The 16,419-nt window shown below is 45.6% G+C and overlaps 1 protein-coding gene across 1 annotated transcript in view; it reads right to left on the reverse strand.

Moving 5' to 3' along the window:
* The window catches only part of PLPP3 (phospholipid phosphatase 3), an 83,467-nt gene extending 67,547 nt beyond the window's left edge, over window positions 1–15,920 (reverse strand). Inside the window, exon 1 of the mRNA XM_021684342.1 lies at window positions 15,246–15,920. Coding sequence (XP_021540017.1) covers window positions 15,246–15,384 — 139 coding nt within the window. The 5' untranslated portion in view covers window positions 15,385–15,920. The remainder of the gene's footprint in view (window positions 1–15,245) is intronic.
* Between the last annotated feature and the right edge of the window lie 499 nt (window positions 15,921–16,419).

A 16,419-nucleotide genomic window follows, 5' to 3' on the forward strand; every position in this document is an offset into this window, starting at 1 on the left:
ATGAGTGACCAGCTCCAAGCAGATTCCAGCAAAGCACTTCCCCCGGAATCTTAGTAAATGATCTCTCCTAGTGATTAACTAGTTGAATTATTAATACAGCGTGTCACCACCCACCAAAAGGAGTTGAGACAGGCATTGCTGACTAGGTTCAGAGAAAACTAAAATGAACTCCAACCTCCTCCTTCATAGGGTTGTTGTGAAATTCAAGTCAGTTAATAATTCCTGTAAAGTCCCTTGCATTAGTGCCTGCCAGAGAAGGATTCGCCGAAGTGCATGCCCTTCCCCCCTTCCAGCCTGAAGGTTGTCAGTCTAATCTCCGTCCTCCAGGAATTTTACAAACAGGCAAAACTAAAATGGGCAAAAGGCTTTAAATCCCAAATCACACTTGGAACACTTTACAAGGCCTGATAATTTCACTTCAAAACTTTCTGGCTTGACTTGCTTGCTTCATAAGCTTATTATTGAAAATAGAAGTCAGTGCAAATTCCAACGCCAGTCTTCACTGCTGGAGGAAAGAGCAAAGGTGTTGACTGGTTCTTATCCCAGGCACTCGACCACTTTTCCAGTTGCAGGATCCCCAGCAAGCCACTCGACCTCTCCAAAGGGCAACTGCTTCATCTGTAAATATCAGCTCTAGCAGTATCTCCCCTTTGGCATTATACTATTTGGTGGCGCTCAAAAGCATTCTTTTCCTAGCCTTTTTCCAGTTGGCATTTGGAGAACGACATCCTGGGCGTAGTGTGGTATTTGTGTTTTGTTAGCTTTCAGGTTTAGGCAGCTAGAGATCTAGAATGAGAGAAATTGAGGCAAAAAAGGATATTTACACTCTAATTCTCAGATGCATACTTTATCATTTGATGGAACTATTCACTGAAAGAGATTATTAATTAATAATAACTGGATTTCACAGCTGAGGCCAGCAGAACCGCAAACATCCAATTTAAGGCAAAATCATAATTAAAGGTTCTTCAACCATCAATGGCCCTAGGAAAATTAAACCAAAAATCAAGATGGCTTATTTCCCTCATGGGATTGAAAGCACCCAGTATTTTCAATGTTTTGACGCAAGAAGTATATTTTAATTTCCCAGCGAGCCCCTGGGAGTCATGCATTCACCCAATGCCTATGATGCAGATCTTCCAAAGCAATGATTTACTAGGATGAGTGGAGTCCATCATCCCTCCTGCCTAGGCATTGGAGTTACTCTCTCCAAAGAGATTTAAGCAAGAAGCCCACTAAACAAAAGACTCAGGTAAGGTGGTAACACCCTTGGAAATATTTTTAAAAATCTCAGCCTGCTAGAAGTTCTTCCCTATAATCACAGTATGTGCAGTTGCTTCAAAAGACAACACTCCGTATTTAACCAAAATGTCCATCAAGGCCAAGATGACAGCAAGACAAACGCAATGATGAGAACTAAAGTATTGGCCATTCTTCCCCAGAAACCTATGGAGGCCAAATTGACCACAACAGCTACTTTGGGCAAGTGTCTAATGAAATCCACCGTGTGGCTGACAAGCATTTCTGCCACTTCCTGTTAGCGGTTGCAAACTCCACAACAATGTCGGTCATTTGTGGGGAAGAGGCTACTAGCAGAAGTTCTATTCACCACATTTAATGAAGGTGCTGCACCCACAGCCACTAACCAGAGCTCACAATTTCTCAATGTGACTCAAAGGTTACAACAAACAACAAGGACAGCAGATCAAGCCCACGGTACAAAAAAGGTCACTAACAGAACAACCCATTACTGCTGCCTGATGTGAGTGACAAAGGCCTAGCTCAAGCCCCTCTTCCCATGACACGGTGTCTTCCTCTCCTCTAAATTCACAGAGAGGCGTATCTATTCTAGGATGTCCAACCTTTTCACCACCAAAGACACCTGCCACTTCCTTCTTGACCCTCTGTGACGTCAGGAAGATGTCTTCATTTACCAAGGAAACTGTATTTTAAATCACTTCTCTCCTTTTGTTAATCAAAGCATAGAAAGTGGTAAGCCCACCTCCTGATTAGTGGAAATAACCAGCAAGACCAGAGTGAGTGGACAGGTGTCCTTCCACATTCAAATCATAGCACAGAATGCCAGTGCTTGGACTAGTCGAGGCAGGGGCTGATGCTCTGAGTTAGTCTAGACTAGCTGCACACTGGTAAATGTGTTAGTACGGGTTAGCTATTTTTGAAGTGCTGAAAATAGCATAAGATGCCCCATAATTGCCCTAATACACCTTTACAGGTCCAGAGAGCCCAGGGTGAGAATCCCAAGTCTAACTCAATTTGGACAAATCATCACGTGTCACCAATGTGAGAGCCAGCACGGAGGGGTGCAGACAAAGGGGGCTTCAGAAGCCCCGGAGAACAAAAGCAGTAGAGCCCAGTGGTGAAGGATGGCCCAAAGGGTCAGACGGCTTAGGTCTGACCCCAATATTGCAAAAGTCACTTGCCACAGAACCTCTCTGAGAAGTGATTTTTTAACTCTCTGAACCTTATTTCTATAAAACGGAGATAAGAGGGGGGCGCCTGGGTGGCTCAGTGGGTTAAGCGACTGCCTTCGGCTCAGGTCATGATCCTGGAGTCCCGGGATCGAGTCCCGCATCGGGCTCCCTGCTCGGCAGGGAGTCTGCTTCTCCCTCTGACCCTCCCCTCTCTCCTGCTCTATCTCATTCTCTCTCTCAAATAAATAAATAAAATCTTTAAAAAAAAAAAAAAAAACGGAGATAAGAGGAATAAGGACTCCACAGACTCAGTGGGGGGATTAAATGAGAGAATGAGTGCACCCTGCTCCAACCAGGGAGAGGCACAGAGTGGGTACTTGACAAATGTCAGCAATTGCCATTATTTTGGCAGGCCTCAGTCCCCGCCCAGCCCCCACACACATTACCTGTGTGAACCTGGGCAAATCATTTACCCTCTCTGAGTTGCAAAACCAGGTGACTGACATCTACCTTATTCTGTTATTGGAAAGATGAAGCAAGACAGTGTCTAATGCTCCTGATAATAAAGGTGTCTTTTCCTCACCCTTTTGTCATATTGGTGGTTTCATTTTTTAAGCACTTACAGTTTAATTTTCAGAGTAACATCCAACGTGACGCTTCTACTAATTCCTAAAGATGTGTGTCTGGGTCTTAACAGTCTTTACAATCTCCAGCATCTAGCACGTGAGTCCAAAAGATACACGGTAATTCTGACTTCTGAGTTGATCATTATGTACACAGCCATACATCTAGCAGGGAAAAGAGTGAATGACCAACCTCATCAGAAACTACAGTTCTATTTCATGGTCTTAAAAAATACTGTAAAGCAGATCCGAGGAACATGAAGGTCTTAACATTAGGATCTGTACTTTTAACTGTTTTTGAGAGACTCTGAAGAGCTGAGGCTTGTTTTCATTTTGCTGAGGCAGGAATCTGCTTGTGACATCCCCAGGTCTGTGGAAGTATGTTACTCAGCGGGTGAGTGCGTCTAGCTGACCACCCAGCATCTTTTTCTCAGTCAGCTTCATTGTTCTCTGCTCACTCATCTTAAACCCACTGACAGTAGTGAACTGATGAAAAACTTTGCTTCTTTGTGGAAAATGGCTCAAAGAACAAAGTGACACTAGAGTGGTTTCATGAATATGTTAATTCCAAAGGTCTTTGGTAAAACTTTTGTGTTTTCTCTTTACATATTTTAATTAATCTTAGGCTATTTCTAAAATGGCGCAGCCACTATGCAGAACAGTTTGGCAGTTTCCTCAAGAAGTTAAACACAGAGTTACCACATGATCTGGCAATTCCACTCCTAGGCATAGATACCCAAGAGAACTGAAAATGTGTGCACACATAAAAAATCTGTACATGGATGTTCGTAGCAGCATTATTCATAATGGCCAGAAAGTGGAAAACACTAGATGTCTGTCAACTGATAAGTGTATAAAATAAATGTGGTATGCCCATACAAGGGAATATTATTTGGCAATAAAAGTCAATGAAGTACTAATACATGCTCAAAAAACATGCTGTACATAACGTGATACAGTATGGATGAACCTCACAAACATTATCTCGAGTGAAAGAAGCCATTCACAAAGACCACATATTGTATGATTTCATTTACATGAAATGTGGAGACTAGGCAAATGTACAGACCCGAAGAGTTGATCAGTGGTTGCCATGGGATGGCGGGACCAGACGGTAAATGGAGACTGACTGCTAACAGGTTCGAGTTTCTTTTTGCAGCAATGAAAATGTTCTAAAATTGATAATGGTGATGGTTGCCCAACTCTGTAGAATACACCGAAAGCCTGTGAACTGTACATTTTATATATATAATATATATAGATATAATTTTTATATAATTCAGGTATTTTATCTCAACAACACTGTTTTAAAAACACCATTACAACCCAAGAAAAACTGTTTCTCTAAACCAGGAGGATTTCCAATGGCCCATTTGTTTTAAGATTTTAAGGGGCGTTTGAGGAACTAAGAAATTCCAGAGTGGGGGTAGAAAGAGAACTTCTAGCTTCATCTGCCTAGTAAGGCTATGACCATGAAGCATTTCAGTAATCCTACAAGATGGATTTCATTAAGCCTTCTATAAACACTGCATTGAAAGTGTTTGTGAAGGGAATGGCAGCACCACCGTTCAGAGGCTCCCACCTAGGAGATCAGGAGCTACCTGTCATCCTTCTTACTCACCCTTCTCTTCTCTGTCTCCAGTGCTTATGGTCCAGCTCTGCCTCCCTGTTACTGGTCCCCCTCCTCTCTCTCCCATTTCCCTCTCCTCAAACCCTGCAGATCTCAAACACAACTCAGAGCAGATTAATCCTCTCTTCAAAACTATTCATGAATATGTTAATTCCAAATGTTGTCTATAAAACTTTTCATTTTTTTTCCTTACATATTTTAACTAATGTCACCCTATTTCTAAAACAAGGTGCAGCCGCTATGGAAAAACCATTTGGCAGTTCCTCAAAAAGTGAAACACGGAGTTACCATATGACCTAGCAAATCCACGCCTATATGCGGTGTTTGGTTTCTATATGACATTTTCCATAATAAAAAGGAAAACGAAAACAAAAATAAAATTTCATTGGCTCGGCTGGTCCTCCAAAACAAAGTTCAAGTTCCTCGGCTGCCTGCCTTTTACAGCCCCCCTTCATAATCTGGCTCCAACTAAATCTCTCCAGCCTCATCTCCAACACCCTCCTTCCGTCGCGCAATACGAACACACAATGTCGTACTACACTGCAGCCTCCCATACTCACCCTTCCCAGACTCATTCACGTGTGCCCTGCTCAGCACCTGTTGCCCCCTTTGCTGGATTACCCTCTCCCCTCTCTTGGCACGTGAGCTAGGATTTCTCTTGTAGGACCCAGCGCCATGCCCTCAGGCAAAGTTCCCCACTCTTCACTTGGCTGCTAAAGCTTCTCCTCCACCACCCCATATCAGCAACTTAGTGTGTTTAATTCCAAAGTCTGTTTCCCACTCGCCAGCCTGAAAATTCATAAATGTCAAGGAACCCTGAGGGCCCAGCACACAGTAGGTGCTCAAGAAACATCCACGGAAGACAGGATGGATACTTGAAAGACAGGTACAGACCTAGACTTAATTAAATAGGCTCTCTAGAAATTACACTGACTGATACCACAAACTAATTTGGGGGCCAGATATAAAGAAACCATCAATGAGAACTGCTTCCTTCGCGTCATTATAATTATGTGTATTATGTGCTTTGGGGGTACATAAACAGGAACCAAAGCATACTGCTTATTATGACAAGGCGCTTATGCTGATTTGCATTTCTCTGCGAAACTCTAGTGGCATATAATTTTGTTAATTTGTGACAAACCTCAAAAACACACTTACCATCAATATTCTGATTGCAATGTATACTTTCAAAGCACGCAGAAATCAACAAGTTCCTTTCAAAAGTTTCCAACTGGATCCTACGTGTGTTGTTTGGTTTGGTTTTAAATTGGGGAATTTCAATGCAGATTCTGATTTATATCTAAAAGGATGGTTCCACAAGGATGTTTGAGAACCTCCTAGCTTTCTTTTGAATGTTGGCCCCACCAATTAATGCCTGACCTTGAGAAAATTATTTAATCTGAGACTCCGTTTCCTCCTTGGTCAAGTGAGAATAGTTTCTACCTCAAGAGGCTTTTAAAAAGCAAAAACTTCGAAAACTTGGGTTTCTCTTTCTTCTCTCCTGTGATACATCATTTGCAAAAGTGGGCGCCTATTCAGGCTCAAATCGGTCAGCAGTGATCTTGGGTAATAAGCACTTTCTAGAACAAGCACCAGTTGGAAGAACGGTGGTATCCCAAAACTGCCCTGTCCTTCAGATTTGCCTCATGTCTCTCTGGCCTCACTCGACTATTACCCGACGAATCAGGATTAAAAGTTAACCTGTTTGTCTTGTCCCCCCCCGCCTTTTTTTTTTTAAGATTTTATTTTTTTGTCAGAGAGAGTAGAGAGCCCGATGCAGGGCTCGATCCCAGGACTCCGGGATCATGACCCGAGCCGAAGGCAAACGTTTAACTGACTGAGCCACCCAGGTGTCCCATCTTGTTCTTTTAAGGGACACAGGCAAGAGAAAGAAGACAGGACCTTCTCCGGCTGGAGAACCAGACCTCCCGGACAATACCAATCTCAAACTGATAGTAAACACCAACAGAAAAGCAAAATGGTATAAAGGCAAGACATGGGTTGTAGGCCCTGATCTTTCAGCATCACCGGACCACTGCAGCCTCTCATACTCACCCTTCCCAGACTCGTTCACGTGCACCCCCACTCCCACCTCCTGCCCTGGCCTGCCCCAAGAGGCCTGTGTTTCTGACAGAAATAAAAAATGACCTTGATGTTGTTGATAATGACAACTCTAAGAGCTACTGTCAAATTTTGAAGATTCCATGAATCTAGGCAGTGAAGAACTGTTCCAACAGCATTTTCGTTATTTACGCTGTCCACAGCAACACACTCTGAGCTGTTTTGCAATTATTTATCTATACCTAGCTCCTCACTGCCCAATGAGATCCTCAAGACTCATATTTGTGTCAGGGCGCCTGGGTGGCTCAGTGGGTTCAGCGTCCGACTCTTGATTTCGACTCACGTCACGATCTCAGGCTCATGAGGTCAAGCCCCGCACCTGGTGTGAAGTCCGCTTGAGATTCTCTCTCTCCCTCTCCCTCTGCCACTCCCCACCCCCGTGCTTATGCACTCGCTCACTCTCTCTCAAATAAATAAATCTTTAAAAAAAAAGACTCCTGTTTGTGTCCTAGATTGGGCCCTGTAAAACATCGTACACATTCCAACTCAATAAAATTGAAATTAATAAAAAGGAAGGAACTAGAAAAGCGCAAGTCTTCGCCACACTAACTACATTGAAAAGTGGGCAGCAAGACAGATTAAAGGTGACAAGAGCCCTGGAAAACCGAATGACTACTGACCAGCTGGGGCCCGTGGGCAAGTCCCTGAACCTCCCTGAGCTATGAAAGGAGTCTGGTACCAATACCACATGGCTGGCCTGAATAATCAATATGATAACAAACACAGCTACTCCCTCCCTTTCTCCAGAAATGTGGACAGGGCCCTAGATGACGAGCATTTTCATCACTTTCAATCCTGACTGTTCTCTTCAGTTAGATTTTTCCCGGGGCTGTCAAAAGACACAGAGAAGAGTTGACCCGAAGACAGACCATTTGTCCCAATTCCCTCCCAGCTCTCCTAAGGTGCGTCTGTCCTTCTCTTAAGATGATATGGCCATGTCCCTTCCAAAGGGGAAGAAGAAAGCAACCACCGAAGACTACCGAGGTCCCTGCATTGTGACTTTCCCAGATGGGGTCATCTCTCCTCCACTGCTTTTCTTCAGCTAACCGAAAACATTTGTGTTCCCTCTGCCTGGTTTTTGCTTAAGATTCTCTTCACAATTTCCACCCCCTAATATATTTCAGGAAACTTTGCTGCCAAATAAATGAGCAGATTTCACAGCACCACTGAGGAGTAAGAACACTGGGAAGGAAGGGAAAATACTACAATTACTATGAGTAATAACAGCAACATGAGACCTGATAATCATGATAAAGTGCTTTTCTAACTTCCTAAAGTGCTTTCAGAGTCACGACTTCATCAGAGCTTCACCATATCAGGGTGTCACTGGGTCTCTTGCTTCTTTTCCAGATGAGGACACCTTTCCGCCTGGAGAGGTGAAATACTTTTCGCCCAAGTCACACCCAGATTGGAGGGAATCCAAAGCTGGTATTGTTTCCACAATACTTTGCCAAGCTAACTTTGATCTTTTTAAGGGCTCTATTCCGAATCTCGTTTATTCATTTCACTTTTCACTCAGGCACAAACTTCAGTATCTCAAAAGAAAAAATGAGTTAACACCTCATTTTTCCAAAGTGGTCACTAGGCTGGCAATTTCCACTACACAGAGCTCAGTTCAGGACGCAGAAACAAGTAAAAATCCCAGCCTCTCAACAATTAGGAGACACCACCAAGTCCCTACACTAAAAAAATCACCGGAAACCTTCAGGCCTACACCCAGAGGTAATTTTTCCTTTTGAATGAATTCTAACAAGTTTCATTATCTTTGCTGTAAAGATAGGTGTGCTGGCCACAAATGAAAAAAACCTAACAATGTGAAAAGTGCCAGAACATTCAGTCCAGGGACAAAAAGCCCCGGACGTAGCCACTTGCCCTAAGACACCAGCTGTTAAACAACACAGTGATTCTCTGATTGGCCTGATGAGAATCACCAGAAGCTTTTAAAAAATACAGACTCCCAGGCTTTGGTCCAAAGCCTGCTGAATTTGAATCTCCTGAGAAGGAGCCTGAGAATCTCTATTTCGCACCAGATGGGTTTCCTTATTAGGTGAGTCTGTGAGATGTTGATGTCGTAGACATCCCCCAAATGAGTGATTACTCCTCCAATAATATGTACTGGTTGAACTCACCCACTCGGTAGGGCGTCTCCATAAATATAACTGCCTACACAGGGAAGAAGCTCTTGACTATAACTACGGTCTCATTAGCAACATGCTTTGACCAATCGGGCTTGCCAGCCCAGACAACTGCACAGGAAGGGGAAAGAAAGAATCCAAAACTGACAGGAAATCAAAAAGGGCTCAAAGTGGAAAAGGCCACCAACTCCGGCCTTAACAGTCTCCCACAAAGACAGCTATACCCCCATGGTGTATCTCGTAAGTATGCAAGAAAGCTAGGGAAAAAAACCCCACAAACCAAAAAGCAAAAACAAAAGACCCTAACCGTTCAGGATAATGAGGAAATAGAGGTTTTCAACCATTCTGGAAAAGGCAGCGTGGCTTACCTACAAAATGGAGGTTCCCTTCTTTATTTCAACCCATGCAAGATGCTTGGCCGGACAGTTGGCCAGTTGATTAATGAAAATCTGTTTCTATATTCTGTGGTTCACATGGTAGATTAAGTTATCAAAACCTATTGAGTTATTAAAAACACATACTTAGTGAATATAATAAGAATAACAAAAAAAAAAAAAAGGGAAAGTTACCTGTTGTGCTTGTGATTACAGCTGACCCTTGAACACAGATGTGAACCACACGGGTCCACTTACACACAGATTTTTTTCAATACAGGACAGTACTGTAAACGCATTCTTTCTTCCTTATGATTTTCCTAAGAACATTTTCTTTTCTCTAGCTCACTTTATTGTAAGGACACAGCTTATAATACATATAACACACAAAATATGTGATAACTGGATGTTTATGTTAATGGGAAGATTTCCGGTCAACTGGAGGCTGTTAGGTTTTTGGGAAGTCAAGTCATATGCATTGTTCAAGGGTCAACTGTCCTATAAATTTCAGGAGGCAGGTTAAAGGACACATCTGGCCAAGGAAAAATCTAGCTGGTTTCTCAGCATATTGGGTTAACTTTAGTAACAAGTGCTTCCTTTCCCTCCAGAATGGACACCAATATAAGCTAATTGTCAGCATTAAGTCTTTGATTAAAAAATGTAACAATTCAATCGATGATGAATACTCTAACAGAAGGAATGACGGAATGACTGGGTTTCTACATCACAGTATGTATCTACCAGTACAGAATCCTAAAATTGTTAGTGCTAGAAGAGGTCTGAGAAGATGATCTAGGCCCTTCCCTCCATTTGTAATAATGAAGAAACTCAGGCCCGGAAAAGTCAAGTGCATTTCTCTGAAATTACATAGCATTGAAGCAGCAGTCCAAGGCCAGAACTCCTATTTCTAGGCTTGTCGCTGAAGTAATGTACAATGAAGACCTAAGCAAAATGCATGCATGAGGGAGACATTCAACAAATGGGTCATTCCTCTCAGAGAGAAATCGGTCACAGAACGCTGCATGGCAGCTTTATGCGTTAGATGTGATCCTGCCCATTTTACCAATGGAAAAAAAAAACAAACCCTGAGATCCACAGAACACCAACTTGTCCACACCACACAACTGGATGGTGGCATTGGCCAGCCTGGAACCTGAAGCTTCTAGGTCTAAGTCTCTTGTTCCCTTCGCTATACCACACTGCCTCTCTTCTAGGATGAAAAGTGAGTACTTTAATAATAACACAAGATGATGTTACGTAGCCCATATATGGAACCAGTTCTAGGAATTTCATCTCAACCGTTTAACTGAAAATCAAAAAAGGCCAAGAACATTCTGGAACCGCTAAATTACACAGCATGGTTGCTGAGCATCCAAATTCTAAATTTTTACCTGTTTGAGCTTCTTTCCCTTTGCTTCATGATGTTCCACTCTTTGACTGCATTTCCTAGTGGGGACTGGCACAGGAGTCCGGCTTTTCAGACTAAACCTGACCAAGCACCTGCTTCTTCAAACGCCTCCCACCCCTCCTGGTATAAGTTCAGCTCACCTACCTTCTAGTATCAAAAGCCAAATGAGGAACAGTTTTTGTTTGAACAAAAGAACCTTCTCTAAAGAGGGCTCAGGGTACACTGTGAAGATCAGTTGGCTCAAGAGTTCTGCTCAGTTTTAGAGGCTGCCTTCTCAGCTTAAGTTTCGAGTCAAAATGAATGGCAATCATCTGTCGTCAACTTACTGGGCAAATATGACGTTCCCCTATTTGAAGTGCAGCTTTATGATCTTCACTGTAATATTACTGAGTATTTATTTCATGATCTCATCTACCTATGATTCTGAGACATGTATGAAGACAACCACAAAGCCTTCGTCCAGGGCTCCATATTACAAATCTGCATTTGCCCTTGCGTTTGCCCAAGTCTTGAGAGATTAAAAAAAAACCTGTCACATTCAAGATTTCTTCTGATCCTTACAGCAACATAATTAAGTGGCCATTTTGCTCACCGTTTTGCAGATGAAATAACTGAACTCAAAGGATGAAGGGCCTTGAGCAAAGTCCATGCAGAAAAAGCCGGACCTGTCTAAAACTGCCTAGCCCTCCAAGTGCATGGGTTGGAAGGAGGCGCTCAGTATAGGTGGGATGAGGGACAGGAGAGAGGGAAAGCAGGGGCACAGACACTCAGCATGGATTTACCAAATCTCTGCATTTTGCTCCAGCCACGTACTGCTGGTGTTCTTTCTGTGGAACCACGGTCTCATGGGGTAAAAAGGTGCCCTCAAAAATCTGTGAACTACTTAGTCTCGGAACCAGCTCCAAATCCAAACAATGCCGTGGAGCAACAAGACAGTATCACTGACCAGAAGAGTTCAACCACCTCTCTCCACTTGCTTTGGTGCAAATGGGTAACTTGGAAATGTGGAGAGGCAGGGTTTTCTGCAAACAGCTTCAGGTTTTTCTGATAAGAACCCTGAGTCTGAAAGGGAGATGGACTCCAGTCATGCTCACTGAAAATCAGGCATCGACCCAAATCGACTTCAGGGTTCATCTCAGAACTTCCACATGGTTTTCTCACCTATGAAATGGAGATAATCTCTTCATGAAGGTTACAGCAAAAAATACACACATTTATATTGAGAAGAGGCTAACAAAGCTTAGAAAGAAAGATGCTGGGCGCTTGGGTGGCTCAGATGGTTAAGCGACTGCCTTCGGCTCGGGTCATGATCCTGGAGTCCCGGGATCGAGTCCCACATTGGGCTCCCTGCTCAGCAGGGGGTCTGCTTCTCCCTCTGCCCTCTTCCCTCTCGTGCTCTCTCTCTCTCATTCTCTCTCTCTCAAATAAATAAAATCTTTAAAAAAAAAAAAAAAAGAAAGAAAGATGCTCCTCCCTTCTTGCCTGGGAACAGCCTCCACTGCTCTCCTGTCACCTGGTATACCAGAACCAACGCTCGGACCTGTCACCTGGTACCCCAGAACCAATGCTCAGAAAACAGGAGGCGGGACATATCATGTAACTGAAAGGAAAACAAAATCAATTTCAGAAAGACTAGAGCACAAAGATTCTTAACTGTATTTATAAAAGCAATCAGTTAGCAAAGACAGCTGTTCAATGGGAGGTAAACTCCCTTCAGAGTTCTCGGACACCAGATTCTTTTGGCCTTCAAACAAGAGGGGACTTTTGTTTTTTGCTAAGAATTTCACATTCCAAGAAGGTATGTGAAACAAGCTCAACTGCTCACATATTTCCACTCACATAACACTTATGTAGCACATCAGCTTTTATTTTTTCCAGATAAAAGGAGATTAAGCTTGGTATATATTCCTGTGAGAGAATAAACAGAAAACTATGTTTCTCTTTTTTACTATATTAGTGCCCTGTAATCCAGACCATATGATCCATAAACTATATAAAAATTAAACCATACTGACAATCTTAGGCAAAAAGTGAACCAAGAAGAAATAATTTTTTTTAGGGCTGTTGTGTAGGGGATATTAAAATCACATGTTGTGTTATTAATTTTCTTTTGGAAGCCAGAGTTCTCCTGCATAAATTTCTCAAGTATTTACCTTACAGTTTTTCCTATTAAAGGCAGGTGAGGCATTAAATTAGTGATGTGGTATTTTGGTCTATGCATAGGGGAGACATGGATAAGTCACTTTGAAAATGACTTTGTTGGCATGTTTGTTTTTTCTTTTTTTTAATAGCAAGGCAAACACTCCTTAAATAGACAGCTATGTGCCTCAGAATAAAATGCAGCCTCCAGTTATCACCTTTTTGAGGTAAACAAAATCATTTATTCCAACAGACCAACGTGAGTAAACATAATCAATAGCTAGGTAGAGAATATTAGCTTTCGGGGGACACAGGGAGAGTTGGGGCAGACGAAGTGAAATGTGCAAACATCCACCTTACTTGCACTGTCAGTGCACAACACTGTCCCTGGCTAAACTGCAGCTGATAGGTGTGTCTTCCTGCAAATTCCTTCACGCTTCTTTCCCCTTTAATAAGAATGCACCATCTATCACGACTGCCTTCTGAAATCAGAAGACTGGAAGAGGGGACGAGAACAATGAAACGCTGCAAAGGCTGTCAGGCATGTTTCTAGCTTTGCTTTCCTAATCACAAAGTAGGAGGTAGGAGGGTACTCAGCACAGGCCGTCGGGGAAGAGTTTACCTTACCACCAACAAAACACACCAGTAAACACTGGGAAGCCCCAGACAAGTTTACAGCAAACAGTTTCAATGTGTTTAGTGTTCTCCTTGTACTCCCCCAGGACCAGGGAGGGCCTTTTAAAAATTCAATAGCTGGCAGCGGACTTTAAATACTAATCTTCCCACTGTGCAGGATAATAAGCCCACACAGCCCACAGGAAGGCAGGCCCCCCAGTGACAATTCCTTTACACAGCATCTTAACGTCCAATTTCTATGAAGAGGTGGGAAGGGAATTTGCCACCTGAACTAGTCACCTCTCTTGCCTTCCACAGAGCACAATTTTACCCACAGCTGTCTCCCAGTACTAAAAGGGGACAATTCTTATGTTTTAATAATTCCAAGTGTCCCATCTTCCTTTGACTCCCAAACGTACTACGGACAGTCAAGCCAAGGGCAGACCGACCTCAGTGAGGACCTTGCTGCAGAAAAGACTCATGAAACACGAGAGAAGTGTAACTCCAGCCCACTAAGTCTCTGGTTTGCACAGTCTGCACGGACAAATCCATTTCAAAGGGGACTTACGTCTCCGTGCAGGAGTTCTATTTTAAGGGAACTGAATTGGGAACACAGATGTTTCTTCAGTTAGCAGAGTTGGCAGAACAGCTCCTGGACCAAATTCGAGTTCTTAATGCAGGAAGGGGCCTTAGGAGAGCATCTAATTCAACCCACTCACTCAACTGATGAGGAAACCGAGGCCCAGGAGGCAAGGAGGTGGCACGCCCAGCAAGTGGCAGAGTAGCAGTGTTCTGATGACAAGTCCTGTGCGCTTTCCATTACACCATGAATCGCTTTAAAAAAAAATATTCTACTCTGACTTCAACCCTGCAACTCCTGTAGATTCATGTCAATAGCTTTCTCCCCGCCCCCGCCAAGTTCATAAATCCTCCTCACTCCCCGCTCAATTTTTTTTAGCGCCCACAGCTCTTCGGGCTGGGGCATCCAACTAGTGTGGAAAACAGAAATGGACCATCGCCTTAACTTTCTGAGACTGCAGTTAATCGTGGTCCCCAAACACGATCCTGATCTTGGATTGCTTTCCCGGTGCCTCAGTTTCCTACTCGGTGAAATGGGGCTCCTCACCCAACCCGCATGGAGTCGGGGCGAGGGCTGGTTGAAACGAAGTCGGTGACACCTCCTACCGCAGGCACACAGTAGGCGCCTAACAAGTGGTAGCTGAATGGGTGCCCGCATCAAGCCCGCGGGGCGCAGCTTCCAGCCCCCCCCCCCCCCGGGGGGGGGGGGGACGTGCGGTGTGTGTAGGGGGAAGCCAGGGAAAGGCCAGCTCGAGTCCGGCCGGGCCGAGGCGGCGGGAGCGGAAGGGTTGGGTGTTTACACACAGCCAGCGAGGAGGCTGCGCGGCTGCAGGCAGGGGCCCCGCGCCCCAGGAGATCCATCTTACTCGGATCCGGGGCACCAAGCTCCGCGCGGGCTCGGGGTCACGGTTCCGCCCACCGCCCTGCGCTACGAGGCCGAACCCACACCTTCCGCGGGAGCCTGCCTGCGCCTGCGGCCGGAGGCGGCTTCTAAGGGGCCGGGCTCCAGTGGCCCGGGAGAGCCTGAGCGCGCCCCACGCCCGCTTCCAGGCCGGGAAGTCGGCGGCCCGGGGAAGGGCGGGCGCGGGTGCTCGGGGCGGCGCGAGGGCTCCGGGGCAGGGCTGGCGGGGGGTGGGGGAGCCCGGGGCTGACGGCGCGGGGGCGCGGGGCGGGGGGCCAGGCTCACCCATGAAGAGGCAGAAGAGGTCGAGGCAGATGAGCAGCACCCGCTTACTGCCGCCCTTCCTCGGGTTGTTGTTGAGCGCCGGGCTGCCGCCGTTCTTGCTCTCCGGAGCGATCGCCTTGTCGTACTTGTAGTTTTGCATGGCGCTGGCTGCGGCGCGAGCCTCCGGCCCCGCGAAGACGCCCAGCGGCGGCAGCCACACACCCGCGCGCGCGGCCCGCCTCCCGGCCGCGGCTGCTCGGGGACGCGGAGGGTCGGGCCCCGGCTCGCGGCGCGGCGGCGGCGACGGTGCAGCCCGCCGCGCGCTTCCCACTGCAGCCCGGGCTGTTTTCTGCTCCCCGCTGCTCCTCTGCGCTCCTCTCTCAGCCCCAAACCGTCCGCAGGTCCAGGGGGAGGAGAGCCGGCTGCCGAGCAGACCCTGCTGCAGAGCTGTGCTGCTCGGGGCGCGCTGGGCTGGCGCGGGTCCGGCTGCGAGAGCGGGGGAGTGGGCAGCGCGGGCGCCCGGCCACCTTCCTCGGCCGCTGCGTACTTAATGAATGGGAGCCGCTCCGAGCCCCGCCGCTCCGGAGCGCCTGCCCCAACTCCAACTTTTCCTCCTCCTCTTCCTCCTCCTCCTGCTGCCGCCGCGGCTGCTGTTGTGGTCGCCTGGGTTTGTTTCTGCACTTTTATCGCACGAGGTCCTTTTAAAAAAGAGAGAGAGAGACAGAGGGAAAGAGAGGGACCTCCTTACTTGGCTCTGAAGAGATCCCGAAAGCACAGCCCCTTCCTTAAGCTGCCTAAGACGTAGGATAATTAAGGCCACATTTTCCCCCACCCCCTTCAAAAAAAAAAAAAAAAAAAATCCTAAAAGGAAAAGTTACTCTCAAACCAGAGAATCCGGGAGCCCCTAGCGTTCAGAAACACCAAGTTGTCACAAAAAGAAAACTATATAAATAAAAAGAAACATTTTCTTCCTGGCCTTGGGTCGGGCAAAAGTTGAGGCTGTAGAGCGAACATGCATTGCATTTCTCCTCCTTTATAGATTTGAGGCTTTCAAGTATTTGTTTCGCTTTGAATCGTATTATCCTGAAAATACTCAGGGAAAAACGCTCAGCACCCGATACTGGGCTGGAGTCTGAGAATTTGAACTTGAGACACGACTCTGGAGCCAGACCTTGTAGATTTGAATTCTGGCTGT

This window comes from Neomonachus schauinslandi, chromosome 4 (assembly GCF_002201575.2).
Source record: "Neomonachus schauinslandi chromosome 4, ASM220157v2, whole genome shotgun sequence".
Classification (NCBI taxonomy): Eukaryota; Metazoa; Chordata; class Mammalia; order Carnivora; family Phocidae; genus Neomonachus; species Neomonachus schauinslandi.